This window comes from Panthera leo, chromosome F2 (genome assembly GCF_018350215.1).
Source record: "Panthera leo isolate Ple1 chromosome F2, P.leo_Ple1_pat1.1, whole genome shotgun sequence".
Classification (NCBI taxonomy): domain Eukaryota; kingdom Metazoa; phylum Chordata; class Mammalia; order Carnivora; family Felidae; genus Panthera; species Panthera leo.
The window spans coordinates 81,929,448-81,951,385 of NC_056695.1; the positions used below are offsets into that span (position 1 = coordinate 81,929,448).

General features: G+C 66.7%; 1 protein-coding gene across 5 annotated transcripts; it reads left to right on the forward strand.

Annotated features, from left to right (window-relative positions):
- On the forward strand, positions 1-10,011 carry RHPN1 (rhophilin Rho GTPase binding protein 1). 5 transcript variants are annotated; one of them, XM_042924222.1, is made up of 15 exons: positions 1-155; positions 2,927-3,042; positions 4,367-4,495; positions 4,716-4,791; positions 5,458-5,535; positions 6,022-6,185; positions 6,274-6,440; positions 6,624-6,817; positions 7,167-7,323; positions 7,401-7,511; positions 7,902-8,096; positions 8,554-8,630; positions 8,849-8,995; positions 9,125-9,286; positions 9,711-10,011. In XM_042924222.1, exons 1-15 carry the CDS (start codon positions 75-77, stop codon positions 9,867-9,869), a joined length of 2,013 nt encoding a protein of 670 aa, XP_042780156.1. In that variant the 5' UTR covers positions 1-74; the 3' UTR covers positions 9,870-10,011. The 5 variants fall into 5 exon arrangements, with proteins under 5 accessions (XP_042780156.1, XP_042780157.1, XP_042780158.1 ...); XM_042924223.1 differs by having other exon boundaries at positions 7,404-7,511; XM_042924224.1 differs by having other exon boundaries at positions 6,061-6,185.
- The last annotated feature ends 11,927 nt before the right edge of the window (positions 10,012-21,938 follow it).

A 21,938-nucleotide genomic window follows, 5' to 3' on the forward strand; every position in this document is an offset into this window, starting at 1 on the left:
CCCTGCGCGGTGCCCGGGAGGGACCTGTGCCGGCCTCGGCTTCCAGGCGGGCAAGGCCCGAGCGGCGGGCGGCGATGATCCCCGAGGAGAGGACGGACGACCCGGGCTCCGGCGAGGAGAGTGCGCGGCTGCAACCGGCCGGCAGCGTTCGCGAGGTGGGCGCGTCCGCGGGGACGGGGGTCGCCGGGAGGACGGGTCCCGGACCCCCGGCCCGCTTTTGCCCGCCACCTGCCGCCGGAGGTGGCAGTCAGTCGGCGCTGGCTTCTCAGGTCTGAGCGCGCTGCAAGACTTGTGGCAGCAACCCACTTCTCTCGCCCCTAGAGGCCAGCTGGGCTGACCTCTGGGGAAACTGAGGCTCGGTGGAAAGGCCGAGCCCGCGTTACCTGCCTGAGCTGGGCTTCTGTGCCTTCTAGCAAAGGGTGGGAACACAAGTCCAGCTCAGCGTTTTCTCCCACGCTCTGGAGGACGCTCCAGGCCCCGTTCCACCGCAGGTGTTGGGTTCTGGTCTGTGACAGCCCGTGGCCCTTGTGCTAGTTCCGGGTGCCCGTCATTCCTCCTTTCCTAGCTTTTCCCTCCCTCTCTCCAGGCTGCTCAGCTTTGCCCTGGGCACCTAGCTCTGTATTTGACGAAACTTTCAGCGGCAGGCAGCTGGAGCCTCCCAGGAACAGGAAATGGCTGGAGGACTTCACAGATAGACAGTTTGTCCGTTTCTTCACTTCCCACACACCTCCTCCCCCTCTGAGGTCCCTAATCCTGCTTCGCTGACTCTGGACCAAGGACCATTTCCAGGAGTAGTGGGGAAGCTCTGGAAAGGGGTGGGAGCGGACACCTGCGAAATCTGTGCTGGGAAGGATGGGGCACTCAGGCTGCCCCTCTCTGCAGCCTGGAGCCTGGGTGTTCCCCGGGAGTCACCCACTGGCTGTCCCAGCGTCCAGACCAGGCCTGTGCAGGTGCGGCAGGGCTCCGAGGCTGCATTCTCCCCGTTCCAACACATCTCTCCAGGAGCACTTGACATTGAGGAGCAGACGAGTGGTGTTGATGAGGACAGCCCTCCTGAGCTAATGGTTTCTGCCCAGCATAGGGACCAGCCCCCTCCCTGGGCAGATGGACATGGCTATTGGCCCAGAACCTCTAGAACCTGCTGGAGCTTTGCTTCAGAAGGGGAGTGATGTAGCTTTGGCTGTGGCCTGCTCCTCCCTCCCCAGGTCCTCGGGCCTCTTGGAGGGGAGACTGCCCACCTCCTTGGCTCGTTCCCTCGTTCACAGAGCGGTCTTGACGTGCACCGTGGAGAAGAGGCACAGGCCAGCAGGAAGAGAGCCAGACAGCAGAGCAGAGAGAGGAGGGCCATGTTTTGTCTTTTTCCTTCTTGGCGCCCCCCTGAGATGTACAGATGAGGGTCCTGCCCAAGGGCCCAGAGCAGGGAGCCCTCCACATCTAGTGTTCTCTCTCTTGTTGTTCAGTTGGAACAAGCCTCCTCTCCCATTACCTAAGGATCACAAGAAGGCCTCCCAGGAGAATGCCTCCGCCTCTGGGAGGTCCTCTCTGATTGATCTCTCTTCTCTCTTGACCATCCATGCTGGAATCTGAGGGGGTGTTGAGCCATAATCTGAGGTGATTGTGCACCAGGGGCCTTCCTCTTGAGAGGCTGTGAGGCCTCCTTTAGGGTGCCTTCATCGAGGGAGTGGGACAAGATATAGCCCCCAAAAGGTCTGAAACTGCCCCTGCCTGCCAGCAGGGGGGTGCATATTAAAGAAAATAGGCCACATTTCCTCAAATATGAGGAAGACAGTGGACACTGCACGGGGCCTGACCTCAGCACTGCCTGAATAAAGCCCTGTCCCTGCCATTGGGGCAGCTTCCTGGAGGCACTGTCCTCACTGCCACTCTGTTCAGGCTCTGTGACCACCTATGGGGACGTTGCCCAGGGAAGGTGCATTCTGGGAAGTTCTTCCTAACTCCAGGGCTGGTGACTGTCCCAGACGAAGGCCCTTAAATGGCTAGGAGGAAGCACGGTGGCCACGGCCGCGTGTCCCACTGCAGCCCTGAAAGCCACCCAAGCCCCCTTTGGCGGAAGCCCCTCGGCTTCCCTGGCCAGAGCCTCTAGTCACCCGGCTGCAGCATCACTGTGGCTGGGAACCCCCATCTCTGGTCTCAGTTGCCACCCAGCTCTCCTGCCTGGGACCCCGACACCGGCAGCCCGGCAGGATTGTCCCGTGTAATGAGGAGCGGTGCCTGAGGTGGCCAGTGGGCAGTCGGGAGGCCTGGCCTGCTGCCTGGGAGCTGAGTGACTCTGGGCCTGTGGTTTTGAGCAGTTGCCCAAAGGGACCCCACACGTAAACAGCCAGCTGGGGTGATACCTTCGTATCACATATCAAGACACGTATCCCAGGGTCACCGTGGGCCGAGCGCCACGGGGAGCGCTGAAAGCCAGCCTCCAGCACCCCATGGGCAGGCCCCTTTCCATTAGCACCTTGGCAGGAGCCAGGCTGGGTCATCCCCCCGTGGCCGTGCTAGAACTCATGCTAGAAATGTGCGGGTAGAGTAGATTATGGGGGTTATGGAATGAAATTCAAAGGCACACAAGGATATGTGCCGAGCAGTTGGCCACCTCCCGCCAGAGGCTCCCAGAGCCCCGGCACACTGGTGCTGGCTCCACAGGATCGGCCCAGCTTCTTCGTGGGGCCCCGGTCCAGCCCTGTCCCCCGCCTTCTGTGTGCTTCCTGCCCTGACCACCCCACCCCCCTTCTTTCTGGGATCCCGGGATCCTGCCTCAACTCGGCCTGCCTGGCCCCACTGCTGCCTGGGGAGCTGGCTCGGGCCCCACCTGTGCCGACCGCCGCCTTCCCCACCCGCGAGAGGCCTCTGGCATTCGTGAGCTGTTGACAGAGCCGTGGCTTGGCCCCTGTGACCTACAGCCTCTCCACAGGGCTGTGACCCCCTGGCACAGACACTGCGTGGCCGCCTGCAGAGCCGCAGGGCCCAGGTCCACCAGCAGATCAATAAGGAGCTGCGGATGCGGACAGGCGCGGAGAACCTGTACAGGTGAGTGCCCACCACCGCCCCCATCCCTCGGGACAGTGGCGCTGCTGTCCCCTGAGGCCCCCTGGAAGCCAGCCCATGTGGGGTGATGGGAGCCAGGCAGAGACCCAGGCAGGTGCCCGACCGTGTGGTCTGGTTTGGGAGACGGACGTGTGAGCAGGTGACTACGGCCATTGTAGGCTCCCAGGAGGAGGGGCCGGGCCTCCCACCGGGGTCTGGGGCAGCCATGCTGGTCAAATGAAACCCTCCCAGACAACCCAGGCCCCTACCTTGGTGGACCTCACTGGCAGTGGTCAGCGCAGGGTCAGCCAAGTTCCGTGTGGTGCTGGAGGGGGGGCTGGTGTGCAGTGTGGGAGGCTGTGATTTATGTGGTGACCAGCAGGGCTTTCTCAGGAGAGGCACCCTTTAGGCTGAACTGTGACAGGTGTCCCAAGACTGAGGACCCGGGGGGCACCTGGGTGGCTCAGTCGGTTGGGCGTCTGACTTCGGCTCAGGTCATGATCTCGCGGTTCGTGGGTTCGGGCCCCACGTCGGGCTCTGTGCTGACAGCTCCAAGCCTGGAGCCTGCTTCCGATTCTGTATTTCCCTCTTTCTCTGCCCCTCCCCTGCTGGTGCTCTGTCTGTCTCTCAAAAATGAATAAAAATTAAAGAAATTAAAAAAAGAAGAAAAGACTGAGGACCAGGAAAGCGTCCTCCAGGCTGAAGAGGTGCCTCTTCCTTAGCGAGCTGCACATCAGCTCAGACCTTCACCCATGTCTCCGTGAGCCCACTGCATGGCTGGTGGCCCAGGATGATGGTCCCACCTGTCAGAGCCACAGCCAGTGTGCACAGAGCTGGCGGATAGGCTCCAGGATGCAGCTCTGCTGGGCCCAAGGGGCCCCTCCATTTCCTTAGCCGCCCTGCATCCCCGTCTACCCCACCCCAGCTCTCAACCTGGCCTTCCTGGGGACCCACCGCCTCGTCTGCCAGCTGCCCAGATGTAGGCACAGAGAGGGGCTGACTCCCACCCTTTGGGAAAGTTGTTTTTGTGTCACTGTGGAAGGCGCGCCAGAGCCCGCGTCCAAGGAGAGAGGTGGTGGGAGGCGAGAGCTATGCCCTGGGCCAGAGTCACCAAGTATCCACGTGGACAGGAATTTGCACGAACTCCAGGGGGGGCTCAGAGAAGAGGGGGTGGGCCCGGGACCGCACCGCACCCCTCCATGGGGGCTGGGCCCCGGGGGCACGGCACTCTGGAGCCCAGGCTGGCACAGGGGCTGCCGCGAGGCCCAGGGGCGCATGGTCCGCCTGCAGAGCAGGGCTTCAGCTCAGTCTGGCCTCCCTCCCCCAGAGCCACCAGCAACGCCTGGGTCAGGGAGACAGTGGCCCTGGAGCTGAGCTACGTCAACTCCAGTCTGCAGCTGCTGAAGGAGGAGCTGGAGGAGCTCAACGGCAGTGCGGAGGGGGACCGGCCGGCGGGGTGCGTGTGCGCATGTGCGGGGGCCGGTGGGCGTGGGGGAGGACGTGGTGCGCACGCGCAAGACACCCTCCAGGGCGGCACCTGAGTGCTGTGCCGTGTGTGTGCGAGACACGTATCAGAATCGGGAAGGGGGGTTATGTGTGCCCGGAGAAGTAGGGGGTGGCCACTGGGCACGGCAGGGTCCAGCCTTAGAGTCTGGGCTCAACGGTTCTGGTTCCAGCGAAGGTGTCAGTGTCCCTATGATCCCCCTGGGGCTGAAGGAGACCAAGGAGCTGGACTGGTCCACACCCCTGAGGGTGAGTGCTGACCTGTGAGCCCCGGGGTCTGGTGGGACGTGGTCCTCCCCTGGGGTCAGAAGGGGTCGCCAAGGCTCCCTGGGGCAGCCATCGCATTGAACAGAAGAGGAAACAGGCCCAGAGGGAGGGGGGGTCTGACTCCGGCTGGCTGCCGGGCCTGCCCAGGCTGTGGGAGATTCTGGTCGGAGGGGTGTTGGAGGAGAGCCCACCGTGGGATCGATACGGCAGAGTTAGGCATCCTGCTGAAAGCCCACGCTGGCCACAGGGTTCCCCCACCATCGCTCTGAGAGTCGGCACTGGCTGGGGCTGCCCCGTCCAGTCAGAGCCTCCGCTGTGAAAACCTGCCGGTTCCCAGGGTCCTCCTGGGGGCTCATGAACTAGGCTGCCCTGCAGGCAGCACGGAGAGGGGCCTCAGCTCCTGGCCCCAGTGCCCTTGCCCGTCAGGTGGGCTTTACAGGGGCTCAGAAAGGACTCTGAGCAGAAGCAGCACCGAGTCTCTGAACCCCATACCTGCGGGGGAGGGACCCCAAGGCCAGAGGAGGGGACCCGCCACCACATATACACCAGTCCTCAGCCTTTCTCCAGGGGCCCCGGGGCCTCCACCACCCGTCTCCACGTTGGGCCGGGTGAACAGGGAAAGCCAGCACCTGCCCCTCCCCCAAGCAGGAGCTGATCTCTGGGCACTTTGGAGAGGACAGTGCCTCCTATGAGGCCGAAATCAGGGAGCTGGAGGACCTGCGGCAGGTGAGTGGGCTCCTCCTGTCCCCTCCCTGCCCCGGAGACCCCGGAGACCGGCCACCCCCAGTTCACAAGGAAAAACAAGGCTCAGCGAGGGACAGAGGCAAGGAGCTCAGTGTAGACATGCCCTGTGCAGGAGTCCCCACCAGGAGCAGCCCTGGGGAGAATGGGGAGACAGGCACACCCCGAGTGTGCATTAACACAAACACAGCCAGGGCACACACGTGGCTCTGTGCACACCAGGGAAGTTCCGTCCTCATCGGATACCGCTGGCCCCCTGGGAGTGGCTGCTCTGTGCCTGTCCCTCCCCAGGGACCCCGCCTGGGCCTCTCCGCGGTGCTCAGTGTCCTGGGGGTGGCACGCGTGGTCCACGACAGCCCCAGACCGGGTGGATGTGCCGCTTCGGGACCTTGTACACCCCTAGACCCAGGGTGCTCCCGTTGGGCTGGGACATGCAAAGGGTCCCAGGGTGGTGTGTGTGCTGTGGGACAGGTCTGGGGAACCGAGGCCCAGCTGGTGCCTGCCCCGCAGGCCATTCGGACCCCCAGCCGAGGCGAGGCAGGCCTGGAGCTGCTCATGGCCTACTACAACCAGCTCTGCTTCCTGGACGCACGCTTCATCGCCCCCACCAGGAACCTGGGGCTGCTGTTCCAGTGGTAGGTTGGGGGGGGCGGTCACTGGCCTCCCCTGACGGCTCCCCGAAGCCCTGTGACTCCTGCTGCTTCCACCCTCACCCACCCACAGGTATGACTCACTCACGGGAGTCCCGGCCCAGCAGCGGGCCCTGGCCTTTGAGAAGGGCAGCGTGCTTTTCAACATCGGGGCCCTCTACACCCAGATCGGGGCTCGCCAGGACCGCTCCTGCCCCGAGGGCACCAGGCGCGCCATTGAAGCTTTTCAGAGGGCTGCTGGTGAGGGCAGCCCGGCCCCCAGCCCCACGGCCGCAGTTGTGCGGAGGGGGGGGTGGGGGGAGGCGGGTTAGCACTCCGAGTGTGTGGGGCAGAGCAGATACACACACAGGCCCTTTCTGGGGGTGGAGGGTGGGGGGCGGGGCCAGGCAGCCCTGTCCTCCTGCTGTGAGCGCCCCTCCACAGGGGCCTTCAGCCTCCTGAGGGAGAACTTTTCCCGAGCACCCAGCCCCGACATGAGCCCGGCCTCGCTCTCCATGCTGGAACGACTCATGACCGCCCAGGCCCAAGAATGCATCTTTGAGGGCCTCTTGCTGCCGTCCACCGAAGCCCCCCAGGGTTGCCTGGCCCAGCTGCGCCTGGCTCAGGAGGCTGCCCAGGTGAGGGCAGGGAGCCCTTGTCCCAAGGAGACCTGGCTGAGCCACGGTGGCCAGATGAGCAGGAGGGTCTTGATCGGGGGTCCAGGCAGGGAGGGGCAGGGGCAGTGGCTGTGTCTCCTGTTTGTTCCCAAAGCCAGCTGTTTTCGTGGTCTTTGGAGCCGGTCAGGACCCCCGGGTCCTGAGTCCTTGCCACTGGGGCAGCACCAGTCAGAGCAGGCCCTGGGGCTCAGATTCCTGAGCTTGCCTCAGCTCGGGGTGCAGGGCAGGGCCACTGGGACTCAGGCCGGGGCAGGCGGAGGCCGGGGCCCAGGGCGGGGAGGCCCCGGCGTCCCACCCTGTGCGCTGGCAGGTGGCAGCTGAGTACAGGCTGGTGCACCAGACCATGGCCCAGCCACCCGTCCGCGACTACGTGCCCTTCCCCTGGACCACCCTGGTGCGTGTCAAGGCTGAGTACTTCCGCGCCCTGGCCCACTACCACGCGGCTGCGGTGCTCTGCGACAGCCCCCGTGAGTGCCCTGCCCCTCGTGTGTGTGCCGGCAGAGGCCCCGGTGCGGAGGGGCTCACGGCCCTCTCTGATCCCCAGCAGCGGCCGAGGTGGACTGCCCAGCACTCTCACAGGCCTTCCTTGGGCTCCCAGCCACACCTGGGCCCCCGGGCGCCGCACCCCAGGAGCAGGAGGGGCGCAGGATGCTCGGTGAGGCGGCCTGGCGCGGAGGGGCTAGGGCCCGCTGAAGGGGGCGAGTGACCCGTCCTTCGTGAGTCACCTCTTCCGGGCATGCTTGGTGTCTGGCAACTTGCCAAGCTGCCAACTTGCGTCCCCGAGGTCCCCTTGGCGGCTGAGTCCCAGGCAGGGCCTGAGCAAGGCGGGTAGCCTGGGCGGGTGGGGGCCCTCGTGGGAGGCAGCTCTTCCCCGGCCCGGCCTTCTGCATCTGGCAGCTCCTCCCCGAGCGGCCCTCGGGCCCTCAGGATGGACCCAGAAACCCTCAGCTGTGCTCCTTTGGCTGCGTCCAGGGGTGGGGAGAGCTGGGGTCTGGCCCGGGCCAGGCGAGCCCCACAGAGCGTGTGCCGACTTGGTCCCGCGCAGGCAAGGCCCACCTGAAGCGTGCCATCCTGGGCCAAGAGGAGGCCCTGCGGCTGCACGCCGTGTGTCGTGCCCTGCGGAGCGTGGACCTCCTGCAGGCCGTGCTGGCCCAGGCCCTGCGGCGCTCACTGGCCAGGTACTCGGAGCTCGACCGAGAGGATGACTTCTTGGAGGCCACGGAAGCTCCCGACATCCCACGTGAGCAGCCCAGCCCCTCGGACGGGCGTGTCCAGCCAGCAGGCGTCCGTGGGCCCAGGACCTGTGGCTGCCGTTGAGGCCACTCCACCTCCAGGGACCACGGAGCGGTGGGCCTCCAAAGGAGCCCACGCGGGCGCACCCCCTGCTCTCCCGCGCCTTGCCATCCCCGCAGTGGATTCCTGCCCCAGGGAGGTGGTGGCCTGGGAGACGGGACCACAGGCCGGCCCCCCAGCATCTCCTGCTTTACAGGGGCAGGCAGGCATGGCCGGAGAGCCGAGACACCCCGGAGCCCCCTGGGGCGGGGGGGGCAGCCAGGTCCCCGAGGTCTGCAGAGGGGCCAGTGTGCGTACGGCAGGCCGCACTCGGGCCGCCCGCTCTGCTCTGGCTGCCTCCCAGAGGCCTAGGGTCCTTGAGCCTCAGGCCTAGTTCTGTTTTCCCTTGAACTCTGTCGTTTCAGCTAAAACACAGCAGAAGCCAGAGATCAGGGCACCCAGCTTCTCCAGGGTGAAGGTGACCGATATCTTCCACCGGCTGGTGAGCACCCCTGCCAGGGTCACCCGTCCCCACCTCAGCACAGGCGGCCCAGCCCTGTCCTGGGGGAGGACTCTGCACAAGCGGTGCTGGTGGCCTAGCCCCGCCCTGCTCCACCCCTCTGCCACACCCGGTTTTTGACCCAAGATGTAGAGATTGGGGGGTGAGGGGTGCTGTGGTGGCCCGGCTGAGCCTCTGACGCCCCTTCACCCCACCCCCAGGGGCCCCTGTCCGTGTTTTCAGCCAAGAACTGCTGGCGGCTGGTGGGGCCCGTCCACGTGACCCGGGGAGAGGCTGGCTTTGGCCTCACGTTGCGGGGAGATGCGCCCGTCCTCATCGCTGCTGTCATCCCCGGGGGCCCGGCCGCGGTGAGGCCCCTGCCCCCCCCCCCCGCCGGGGCCGAGTCCCCGGGTTGAAGGGGGCAGGTGGGACTGTGGCCAGGGGTGGCGGGTGCCCCCATGGGACTCAGGACCCCCCCCCCCCCCGTGTCCCTGCAGGCAGCTGGCCTGCGGGAGGGTGACTACATCGTGTCCTTGAACGGGCGGCCGTGCAAGTGGTGGAAGCACGCGGAGGTGGTGGCGCAGCTGAAGGGCGTGGGCGACGAGGGCGCGAGCCTGCAGGTGGTCACGCTGCTGCCCAGGGCGGAGCCACCCAGCACGGTGAGCCCCGGGGGCCCCGGGAGGGCCTTCCCCCGGGCCCCGGCACGCCCCGCGACTGCGAGGGCATCCGAGAGACGAGCTTGCGCGCCGGCGAGCCTCACTGGCGTGGCCTTCTGGGCAGCGGCCGTCTGTGCCGTGGTCTCCACCTGGCGGCGAGTCCCTGCCCTGGGCGAGGCCGCAGCCCTCCCCGCGGTGGGCCTCCGTGTGCCCACACTCCTGGGGCCCTCGGGCAGGGGCGGCGCTGCAGGAGCCGTTTCAGGGTCCCCACCCCCAGCATGGCACCCCTGCGGGGCGCTGCTGCCCTGTTGCCCTTACAGAACCCCCAGCTTGCCCCTGACGCACCAGCCACCACCTCCCGGGTCACACCCTGCAGCCTGGCTACAGGCAGGGAGCCAACCCTTACCCATTTCTGTCCCGATTGCAGGGGGAGCACCGGCCAGCCCTGGGGGCGCTTCTGAGGGGCCAGAAGGAGTGTGGGCGGGGGCCGCCAGCTCCTGGGCGAGCCAGCCCCAGGCCCCTCCTTGGCTGGAGCCGCAAGGCCAAGAGGGGCAAGACCAGAGGGAGGCTGTCCCCACACCCCTGAGCTGTGTGCCGCCCTCCCCCTCATGCCCAGGGTGGTGGCGAGGGGCCAGCTCCCTCCACGGCCCTCTCCATCCTGAAGGACTTTCGGGCCAGTTTGCTGCCCCACCTAGTGCCCAGAGCTGCCCATTAAAGACCGAGTCAGATGAGGTGTCTGAGCCTGGTGCTGGGCGCTGGACCGACACGTGGGAGGCGTCACGGTTGCTCTGCGCACGGAGTCCCAGGTGCCAGAATGCAGCCCCTGGGCTGCCGGGTCCTCACACATGCCCCACGTCCCCACCTGAGTAGGGCAGCGTCCCAGGCCAAGGGAGCCGTCCAGCTGCTTCTTGGAGTCGGGGCCGGGCAGGTTGTGGCCCACATCCTCACTCGCCCTTTGCCTCTGCCCCTCAACGATCCACATCCTGTCCACACCCTACCTTCGGGCTGGGTCAGCCTCAAGCCAAGCTTGCATTCCTGACCCCTTCCGAGGACCCCACCACTGACCCAGCCCACCTGGCACCCCACAGGCCTGCCCTCCGGCCAGTGTCCCAGCCAGTCCCACCCCCGCAACACCTTTCCTTGATCCCTCTACTTCCGTTCTTGCTGTCCCCTCCGCGTGTCCCACACTCCAGGCATAGATCCCAAACCGGCCCTGCGGCTGACGTCCGGCCCTCTCACGTGCTTCCCCAGGGGCCGGGCCTGGCCCTCCACCCCCACGCCCGCCCGCCCCGCTCAGTTCTGCCAAGCTCCGAGGGGGGCTGGTTTGGACTTGGCCCTGAAGGGAGGGCTGGGGGCGGCAGGCACGGAGCAGCCACTTGGAGCGGCCGCAGGGTGGGCGTGGGGGCCGGGGCGGCCGGGAGTGCGCATGGCCACCAGGGGGCGGCCGCCGCCCGCTCGAGCAGCCTCTGCAGGCAGGGCTTGGCTGCGGGAGGTCTACCTGCAGGCCAGGACCGCCCCCTCTTTGCTGGCGCCGTCCCGCCCCTCGGTGGGAGTGGCCGAGTCCTGGTCCCCACTGGCCTCGCCTCCCTCCTGCTGTCGTGTTACCGTCAGGGTGGGGGCCGGCGTGAATAGGCAGGTGGCCTTGAGGGTGGATAGGCAGGTGGCCTCGAAGACCTCATGGTCGGGGAGGGCGGCCCCACCAGCCTGAGCCTGGGCCGAGAGCGGCCAGGTGTGTCCCTGCTGACCCGCCTGCCCCTCCTGGGAGAACGCCCCTCTCAGCAGAACCAGCCAAGGTCACCTCGGTGCTTACTAATTTGATTAATAAAATTGTGCTTCAAGGAGGCCATTACCCGCTAATCAGGGATGACAGGGCTGGCAGGTCTCGTCCAGGAGGGCGCTGCGACTCCCCTGCCTCTGGCCGCCAAGCTGGACCCAAGAGGGGCGCACGGGCTGGGGGCCAGAAGCTGCCGCTGGCCTCTCGCGCCAGGCTGGTAGGGAGGGGCCGCCCTTCCCAAAGACTGCACCCCTGCCCCCCACAGACAGCCTGCCGTCTCTGCCCTCCGGCGCCCTGTGCCCGGGGGTTCCTCGGCTGGAGGCAGGGGTGGCTGGGAGCAGGCTCCCTCTCCCTCAGAGGCGGGTGGGGGTGAGGGAGCTCTGGGGCATCTCTGAGGCCTGGCTGGCAAGGTGCTCCTCCCTGGTCGGCCGTCCTACAGTCGAGTTCCAGGCTGCGGGGCGCAGGCTGGGCCCAGTGCTAACCCCTGGGCCAGGCAGGGCTAGACATGGAGGGGGCCTCACCTCTCCGGGCGGTGACCAGCCCCTCTTCCACGTGGGAGAGCAGGTGTCGAGCGAGGTACAGACCAGCTCGAGTGGCACAGGGCCAGCTAGGAGGCTCAGCCCGCACGTTCCAGCCACTCGAGAGGCCCACCCTGTGTCCACCCACACCTGCCGGTTCGCCTCTGCCTCCCGGCACACAGGAACGGACCCCCCTGCCCCGTTTCCCCGGCATTTCCTTAGTCCAGCTAGGCAGCTGAGCTGGAAGCAGGCAGAGTCCCAGGCCCGCTCTAGGAGCCCTTGCGAATGAGGTCGCGGACCTAGCAGAAGCTTCAGCTTGGCCCCGATGGTCAGTCATGGCCTGCACCCCGGGACCTCGGCAGCTCAGGGCCGTGTCAGCCGGGGAGCTAAACCAGGAGGCCCGGGCCTTTGCTGCGTGTGCTGGGGGGGGGAGGGTCACGCCCACAAGAGCCACCCCAACCGAGGCCTTTCTCAGGTGGCGGTGGCTGTCCCGGTTGGACCACGTGCCTGTGTGAGGACCGCGTGTGCCTGCCTGGCCCATCCACTGCTCTGACATGTGTGAGGAGCCTAGTGTCTTCCCACCCTGCTGCCCCACACCGTCATCCAGCGTGGCTCCTGCCCTCTGCCTGTGCTCCCCGGCCTCCCCAGTCCGGCTGGGACCTCGTCGGCCTTCCTCGATACGGCCCCACCTCCGGGCTCTAGCTCCCTTTCTGGCTTGACCACATCACCTGTGTCTGCGTCACAGATGGGCCGCAGGCCAAAGACCACGGCAGCTCACCCCCGAGTCCCAGAATACCCAGGAAGGCTTGGGGACCTGGTGTGAGGGTCCCACACGTGTGCCCCCACCCCCGCCTGGGGGGAGGGTCAGCACCCAGGAGCTGCCGTCTCCCTGGCTCCTGGCACAGAGCAGGGCCCGTGGGGAGCGAGCGCGTGTGCAGCGGCTCGGAGATGCGTGTGGAAGGATGTCCGGTGTGCGCCCGCAGCCCACGCAGGAACATCTCATTTTCCAGAGCAGTCCCCCCTGGGCGGGGAGGTCGGGGGTGAGTGCGCGCCTCGATCCTTTTTGCTTTGCCAACAGAAAACTGCCGAGAGGGGAAAGGCAAACTCTGTTTCGCTTGGGTCAGCAGTGAGCTGCGCAGAGATTAATGTGAGGAGAGGCTGGCGGAAGGGAGCCCTGGAGGCGTGGGAGGCGCAGGCCCGGATGGACGAGGGGTGGGGGTGGGGGCCCAGCGGTCCACAGGGGAGAGCCGGGGGCAGAGGCCAGGGGCGAGCGCCATGGGATGGGGGACCCGTTTCCCTCTGCTCCCTTGTCCCTCCCCGGTCACCCTCCTCCAGCTCCTGTCCCACCTCGCCCCCCACCAGCTCAGCCTCAGCGTAGGCTCCTCCGCAGTAGCCTCGGTCTACCCCCGATCCCCTAAGAGGTGGGGGTGGCCCAGGAGCCTCCCGAGCTGCACCCGCATCGGTGCCGCAGCCCAGCGTAAAGGAACCCCGCTAAGAGTCCCACTGGCCCCCGAGCCCGGGGCTGAGGCTACAGGAGGCAGCGCTCCAGGAACCCTCCGTCGGTTCACAAGGCGGTCAGATGCCCTGACCTCACGTAGCTACGTGGGGACGGCTGGGTGGTCCCGGGGGCCCTGGCGATCCAGAAGCGGGGTATGTGGGCGGGGGTGAGCCGGAGAGGCAGCAGGGAGAGCTGAACTCCCGGCCCTGCCCTACGGGGGAGGCTGGCTTAGAGGTCCGAGGAGCCTCTGCGGAGGCTGGTGGGGAGGGTTCCAGAGCCCAGGAAGCCCAAGGCAGCTGTGCTCCCGGCTTCCCCGGGCGGGGCCTTTGCGGGACCTGTTGTCACTACGGCGGGTTCACCAGTGGTCCCCAAAAGTACGTCCCCCCCGGAATTTGTGAATGTGCCCTTGTTTGGAGAGTCTGCAGGGGTTCCTTGCAGGTGTAGTTAAGGATCTCTGGATTAGGTGATCGCGGTTACCCAGATGGGCCCCCTGATGCATGTGCCTTTGGGAGACAGAAGAGGCCATGTGGAGTTGGAGGCAGAGGCCGGAGGGCTGCGGCCACCAGCCAGAGAGGGTCTGGAGCCACCAGAAGCTGGGAGGGACAAGGCAGGATCCCCCTGCAGACACTGACTGCAGACTCCTGGGCCCCGGCACCGGGGGAGAACAAGTGTGTTGTAAGTCTCCGGGTCTGTGGTCACTTATTAGGGTGGCCACGGGAAACCGTACAGCGACCTCACACACAGCCTCGTGTCTCTGGGCCTCAGTGTGCCCTTTTGCAGGAGGGGACGCGGCCCGGCAGGCATTCGGTTAGAGCGGTGGGCTCAGCCCAGGAGGAGCGCCCCCCCACCTGGAATGTCCACCCACCCCCGGATCCCGAGGCACTTTGAGTCCCGGGGCCTGAACGTCTGCATTGGGGACTGTCCAGCTGGAAACTGACGTCCCCCCCTGCCCCACCACCCCGCCTCCCGGGGCCTCAGAGCACACAGGCATGGCGCCCGGGTGGTGTCTCACCACCTTGCAGACTGGGCCCCTGGAGGGCTGCTTCCCGAGGTCTCAGCCCGGCGTCAGGGTCCAGCGGGGCGCGGGTGGGGAGCACCGGCTGGTCACCGCCCGGCGGGGTTCCTTCTGGCTGGGCGGTGGCGTTGGTCCGGGCTCAGCTTTGGAGGCTCCCGGGCCAACCCTGCCTCTTAGGGGATCGGGGGTAGACTGAGGCTGGGGCTGGCACAGAGGGGCCTGGGCTGGGCGGCTGGGGAGTGTGTGGGAAGCAGACACCGAGGAGGACAAGGGAGAAGCCAAGGTCTTGAGAGCGGCCTCGGCCCAGGACTGTGGGGTCACCGGGCCTGTGTAAAGCTCCATCAGGGCCTCAGAACAGCCCGGCCCAACCCCCGGCTGCGTGTTTTAGGGGGTCTGAGGCCTGCGGGGCTGCCCGCGTTCGGCCCGGTGGCCCCCCACCGTGGCTAGGTGGTGCCCCCCTCCTTTCTTCCTCCTCAGCCGCGGGGTCTATGCATTCACCTGCCTTGCGGGACAGTGTACCCCACCCGGCCTCCGTGCGGAGACGCAGACCCGTTTGGGACCGTTGGGGGGTGGAGCGGAGGTGCCAACGGGGCCCACGGCCCGGGCGGAGGGTCGAGGGCCGAGGCCAGCGCTCAGTGTGGCTCTCCGGGTGCTGGAGGAGCTGGGCTGGGGCCCGAAGGTGGAGCCCGCGGCCAGGGAGGCCCTGACTGGAACTGCTGGGCGGGCTGCAGACGCGGGAGGGCAGGGGGGTGGCCAGTGTGGGCAGAGGGGAGCCCCGGGGGGGTGGCTGAGGCTGCCGCCAGGCGGGAGCACGCGGAGGTGGTGCGGGGCTTCCAGGGGCGGACGTGAGTTTCAGCACGTCCACGTGGCCGCTAGCTGGAGGACGGAGGGTGGAGACGTGTCAGGAGAGGCTTGGGCCCCCCTGGGAGGTACCGGGTCAGTGCTGCCGTCCCAGCGGGCTGGGAGGGGCCCTGGCCAGGGAACACAACGTGTGCGGGCCAGAGAGTGTTGGGCTGTGCCCCTACTGTCCACTGGGAGCCTCCGTTTCCCAGCCCGAGGAGGAAACAGGGTGGACGCCTGACGGTAGCCTCCCTGAGCGACCTCCAGCCCACTCCTGGCCGTCTGGGGCCATCTGCCTTGGCCAGTCCCCTGCCTGGAGGGAGTGGGGCAGACCTGGCCTGTCCTGGGGGCAGGGGGACGCTTGGCCCACAGTCCAGGAGGAGCGAGGGCAGGGCAGAGAGGACAGTGACTCGCCCGAGTTCTCGCACCCTGTGCTCTGACCCTTTGGGGAAGAGCTCTTACCTCAGGGGCCGCTCCTATCTGCCCCCCAGGAGCCCATCCCTTCCAGAGAGGTGCCAGAAACCATCGGTTCCATGCCTCTGACCCAAAGCACGCATCACATTGGTGATGGGGCACCAGAACCCCAGCCTGCCCCTTGTGAGGCTGTTTCCCACCCCCAGACCGGGCCGTCCCAGTTCCTCATACAAGCCCTGTCCCCTCCTGTGCTGCTCCTGCTGCTGAGGACCCCACGCTCTCCCCTACCTTACCCCTCCACCTTCCCAGCCTCTCCTCCAGGGAGCCTGGACCCTCAGCGGCACCTGAGTGAGCCCGGGGTTGGTGGGGGGAGCACAGGGGGGCCATTGAAGCGGGGCAGGGAAGGAGGGGGGCGAGCCACCTAGCCGAAGGCTGCGTCCCCAGGGACACAGAGGGCGCCCCTCTCCCAGACTGCAGAGAAAGCAGCTCAGGGTGTGTCACTGGGCCTCAGTTTCCCTGCCTGAGCTCACGCTGGGATCAGGCTGTTGGGAGCTCTACTGGAGGGGGACGGTGCCCCTGAGAGTCCTGGACCCCTGGAGGGGGCGTATCGTGGCGGAGTCCCTGTTTGTGTCTTGGGAGGTCAGCCCACCTATCACGGCCCCCCAGGCCCAACATGAGGCTCCAGGCCCACATGGATCCCGCAGACATTGTGGCCGGAGGACGGGGTCAGCCCCGGGGAGGCAAGGGGGGGCGTCCTCGCTGACCGGGTCCTCACACAGCCGTGTGGGCTGTGGCAGGGCCAGCAGACTGGTCATTTAGAGAAGCAGAGTGGGGCAGGCATCTGCCATCCGCCACTGCCTCTCCCCTCCTCCCACGCCTCAAGAGTCGGTCCCAGAAGCATGGCTGAGGCCAAAGGGTCCCGGGGTCGGATACAGTTGGACTGTGATTCCAGGAGGTCAAGCAGGTTCGAGACCAGGTCGGTTTAAGGCAAGGACCACTAGTCCTGGACACAACAGGGCTGTTGGGCATGGCCTGGGGTGGGAGGGTCAACCGAAGCCCAGGGAGGGGTAGACTGGCTGGAGGCCTGGGGGACAGCTGGGGGCCCTCTGTGGAGGGTGGAGATGGCCATGGGGCCTAGGAGGGCAGGGCCCTGCTCTCAGGCCGCACAGGCCTGGCGGGTGGGAGGAGGCTGGACCAAAGTCCTGGGTGGGTCCCACTACAGCTCAGCTCCTCCGGAGTCAGGGGAGGCCAGCCCTTCCGGAAGCGGGATCCCACTGCCCCCAGTTCTCCCCGTCCTCCGCACTCTCTCTCTGCCCGGGGGGCTCTGCTGTCAGCAGCCGCGGCCAAGGCCCCCCCTGGGAGAGGGCCCTGCAGGGTGGCCGCAGCCCCGGGAGCCATACATAACGCAGTATTTACCTGGAGATGATTGGCGGCAGCCCCCCCCCCCAGCCTCCTCAGCTCCCCTGCCTCCCCCCACCCCCCACCCCTCGCCCGACGACGAGCCAGACGTGCATTAAGGCAAGAGTGACTTATCGAGCTGTCAGGAGGAGCGTTTTAAGACAGAATTATAGGGGAGAGGAAAAAGATTTTTACCAAATTAATGAAAAATCAATCTGGCCTCAAAAATCCATTAGCCTTCATAATGTGCCGGTTACAGGCTGAGCCGCACAATCCAATAGCAGCCGTTAAATACCGTGGCGCCCCCTCCCACCCGCCGTTCATTACGCCGTGGTGTTTACCTCTGAGAGTGACACCTGCCACCCCCACCCCCCGGCGCCCAGGCTCGGCTGGTCCAGGCCTCTCGACCCCAGAGCCCCGCAGAGGACCCAGCCCTGGACACTGGTGGTGGGGTCAGCGTGGGTTCCCCCGACGCACAGATGCAGGGGCCCTGAAGGTTGGGCGCTGAGGGCGGTCTAGACGGGATGGGGGTTGCTGACCGGTGGTGTGCCGGTGGTGGTGGTGTCCACAGAGACTGGCCACGTGGGCCCAGGGGCCGGCTGTGTGATGGCCAGGGTGGTCAACGGGGACGCTGCACGGCCTGGAGCTTGTAGCCGCGAGGGGCGGCGTTGCTGGCTGTGGGTGCGGGCTGTGGTCATACGGCCAGTAGCTGTGGGGACGGTGCCGAGCTGCCGATGGTCCAAGAGAAGGGACGGGCTCCCTGCAGAGGCAGGAAGGCCTCTGTTCCTCCCATGACACAGCTGGGCCGTAGGACCCTGGGAAGGTCTGCGCCGGAGGCCCCATGCCCCAGTAGCTCACCCACAGCCTCGTGGGGGCGGGCAGGTCCAGGGCTCTGTCACCTCGTGGATGCCACAGGGACCGGAGGCTGGGACAGCAGGCAGGTCCCAGCTGACCCCAGACTCAGGCGCTGTGGAGAGGACTCCTTCCCCACCAAGAGGAAGGGGCCAGGCCCCAGAGTGAGCTGCTGCGACCCTCTGTGCCTGACGCAGGGCCTGCACCGGCCAGAGGCTGGATCGATTTTCCATTAAATTGGCAAATCTCTCTTTTTCTGCTGGAATCCTGCCTTAAAACCGCCGGCCTGACAGCAGATCTCTCAGCGGCCCTCCCCCTCCCAGGGAGGCGAGGCCAGCTCCCCTCCTGTCCCGGGTCACCCACCTCCCTTGGGCCTGGGCTCAGGCAGGCAGGACCCCCAGGGAAGCCCAGGGCCCGGGGGGGCCGGCCCCCTCGCCTGGGTCCCTCTCCTGGGGGCACCTTGCCACACGGCCTGGGCTCTCCCGCTCCCTCCGGTCTGGAAATTTACAAGGAGTCTCTTCCCTGAAGCTCCTTGGGGGCTGCCCTCCGATTGTTCCTGGGTCTCTTCTCACCTCGTTCATTCATTCTTTCGTCCGTTCATTCATTCATTCATCTGATTCTCCTGGGCCTGCCCTACCGGGCACCAGCAGCCCAAATGAGGCCCAGTCCTGGCCGCTGGCCCCTGGCAGTGGGTGGGCTTCGGGGGCTGGCAGGTAAGAGGCAAGGCCCTTCGGGAAGGGCAGGAGTCGGCCGGGGAGAGGCAGGGTGGGGCCGCAGCTAAGGGGTGGGTTTGGAGCAGGTGCGGTGGTAGCCTGGGGGTGGGGGGGGGGACCGTGTTAGGGGTGGGGGCAGGTCCCGGTCGGGCGGAGCCCAGGGAGGCTGCGGCAGCTGCAGGAGCCACACGGGCCCCCCACCTCGCCTGCCGGCAGGGTTCCCTACAGGAGGAGCCCTACAGGAGGGGGGCTCACTCGGGGCTTCTCCCACCTGGTGGCTGTGAGGAGTCACACGGGACGGCGGGCCGCCCAGCTCCCCAGCCCTGCAGGGCCCTGGCCAGTGGGGGAGTCCACTCAGGGGGCGCTGGCCCAGGGCTCCTGCTGCCCTGCCCACCGCTCTCCCAGCCCTGCTGGAGCCAGACAGTCTCTGGTGTGGCGGGCTGTGGTTTTGTGGACCAAATCCCAATTCATTAGCGGCAAAGGTTGGGGCGGGAGGGTGGGTGTGGGCAGGGGGCCGAGGCCCTGTCTGCGGTTTTCCGGGTGGCCTGGCCGCCTGGCTCCAGAGGCTCCCAGACCCCACCAAGTGAACCTGCCTCCGATAATCAATCCAGTGACTGGCACGCGCCAACCATGAATCGCTCAGGCTGGCGGAGGGCGGACAGGCCGAGAGGGGGCCCGGGTGGGGGCCGGCCCAAGGTGACCTGAGCCTGGTGCCACCTCTGAGGGGCACCCAGGAGCTGTGGGGGCCCAGGCCACAGCCCTACCCTTTCTCTGTCTCTGGGTCTGTCCTCCTTCCCTGCCCCTGCTCCTCCCCCTCCTGGCCTGTCGCTTTGTCTCCTGGGTGCCACCTTCCCCTCAGGCTGTCCTGGGGGCGTCTGTCTCTGCTGCTTCCCTGTACTTTCTCATACCTGAGACGGTCTCGGGTGCCCTCGGCCCCGTGCAGAAGGGACTCAGCCCTTTCAGGTCAGGGAGCCCCTCAGAATAGGCCACCAGTGTGCCCGTTAAGGTGCGGGGGTCATAGCCCCGTCCCTTGCCTGGGGTGAGGGTCCCCCTCCCAGCAGAGACAGTGCTCCAGGAGCACCCTAGGACTGTGCATCAGGGACCCCCTGGGGCTCAGGGTGGACCCAGAAGAACTCAGTGGGGGCAGGGAGGGGCGTTCGTCTCCACATTTGCACTCACCCCCCCGACGATGCTGCGCAGGCGGCCCCCCACTTCCCTCAGGTCCCAGACAGGCCAGCGTCCATCAGATCAATGGCCAGGCACATCCTGAGCCCGGGGCGGATCTGCTGACCCAGGCCAGCCTGCCCCATCCTGTCCCCGCCTCATCAATAGCGGATCATCCTGCGTGCTGTCCTCAGACCCCCAGGGAGCCTTGGCAGGACAATGGCTGGGCCCTGCAGCCGCGAGGGGGCACAAGCCCGAGAGCAGAGCCAGTGGGCAGCTGGAGGCTCCCCGGCCTCACCACCCCACCATCTCCCAGGGGGCCTCCAAGGCCCCACAGGGTAGCCCCCCAAGGCTACCTGGGGCCTCCAACAAGCCTCACTCCCAGGACTCCTGCATTCCCTTTGGGACAGCTGACCTCTGACCTCAGAGGCCTCCCCTGTGAGCTGGAAGGGACTGACCTGGCCTCAGCATCCTTCCAGGGCCCCGGGAGGAAGTCCTAGGCCGGTCACCCTCGTCACTCTCAGCTTGAAGAGCTTTCTGACCGGCAAGGCTGTCCCAGATAATGTGGGGGCACGGAGGAGTGAGCTCCCCTGTGGACAGGACCGTCCACGTAGAAGCCAAATGGCCCTGCCTGGTCAGAGGGTCTGGTGCCCACAGTCCCCAAGAAAGGGGGACGGAGCTCCCCCCTCAGCGTGCCCACAACCCCTCCCACTTCCCACGGGCAGTCCTGGCCGGGCAAGTGGGCCCTCTGCCTACATGACAGGGGCCTCCTGAGAAGCGACTGGCCAGCCTGGCACTGCCCGGGTGAGGGGGCCGCTGCGGCCAGGGCTGTCTAGCGCCAGGCCTTCCCACGGGCCCACCGGCGGGCCAACGGCCAGGGCAGTGGAGCCGTGAGTCAGGGCTGTGGGGGGTGGGCATTCGGGTCCCCCCAACCAGGACCTCCACCCCTGCCTCCCGTCCCCTCTGGCCCTCAGCGCCCTCCGCCCTCAACAGCCCCATCATCCCTCCGGTTTCTCATTCACGGGTCACAAATCCGGGCTCTGGGCGAGGAAGGGGGAGGCGGCGCCCAGGAGCCTCTCCCACCTGGCCTGACTCCCCGGGGGGCCTCTCAGGCACCTCCCAGGATGTGGGGGGGCGGCATCCCTGACGGAGAAGCCCCCGTTTCTGCTCCAAGCCCTGAACACAGCTGACCTTTTGGTCTTGCCTGGGGACAGTCCTGGCCACTCCAAAGCAGAGGCATGGGGACGGGGCAGAACAGCCGGGCTCACAGGCACCCCAGTGTCTGGGCTCGAGTGTTTTTGAACGTACGTGACCTACTGTTCAGTCCAACAGATACGGATACGTAATAAACGAGCTAACGTCCGGGGATGGGTTTGAAGGCCCCTGGGCTTCAGCAAGCAGCCTGCTCTGATGGGGGCGGGGGGCGGGGCAGATGGGAAATGCACGGGGGCCAGTATAGCACGAGGTGCTCGCTGTACAGGCACCAGGACGGAATCACCCAAAGGGAGGCCCCGCTCTGCCTGGAGAGTGGCGCTGCAGACAGTTTGAAAGCATGAAGACTCTCTCTAGGCTGAATGACGAAGCTTGAGGCAGCCCGGTGTGGGGAGAGGGGAGCGCCAGTTCACGGGGCCACAGGGGGCGTGGGCAGGCCAGAGGCCCCGGTGCGCCTTGTGGGTTGAAGGGGCAGCCGGGAGGCGTCCTGGGACCTCGACACAGCCTCCCGGGTCTGCGCGGGTGGGCGGGGGCTTCTGTTTTAGTGCCCAGAGAGGTTCAGAGACTTGTCCAGGGTCACACAGCATTTGGGCAGGGCGTGGTGGACTTAGACACTAACCTCTGAGCCTGTTTCGGGCAATCTGTTGGGGTTTGACCGGGGGCCCCCGAGGGCAGGCCCAGGCTCTGCCACCACGTCCCTGCCACGGGTGACCCCCAGAGCTGGGACAGCGCAGAAAGGAGACTGTGTGGGGGCTGCGTGCAGCTGTCCCCACATGACTGATGTGGCTTGGAGACGGGTTTACCTGTTCTTGGAACTGGTGTTTATGAATATTCCTGAAGAGGAAAATCAATACGTTATCCCGGAACGCGGGACTTCTGCCCGGGAGAACAAGCAGTTTCTGCACGTTGGAGGAGGCGCCGGGCAGCGGTGGCCGAGGGCCCTGGGCTCCGATCCCCTGTGGGCGGGCAGCCTCCTCCCCGAGCAGGCGGGCCAGGCGCCCGCGGGGCTCCGATCGTCCCGCTGTCGGGACAGGGGGCCGCTGCCTCCGGGCGGCCGGCCTGAGACAGAATTTCTCCTCGGGCTCTGCCTCACACCCTCTGCCGAGGCCCCCTCCCCAGGCCTGAGGGCCCCCAATACCCTGTACCCCGTGGGCTGGGCGGGCGGACGTGGTCAGAGCCCCCTCGTGGCTGGGTCCCGGCCTGTGTGGGGGGGGTGCGTTCCCTGCAGAGCCGAAAAGTCCAATAAACCAGCTAAAA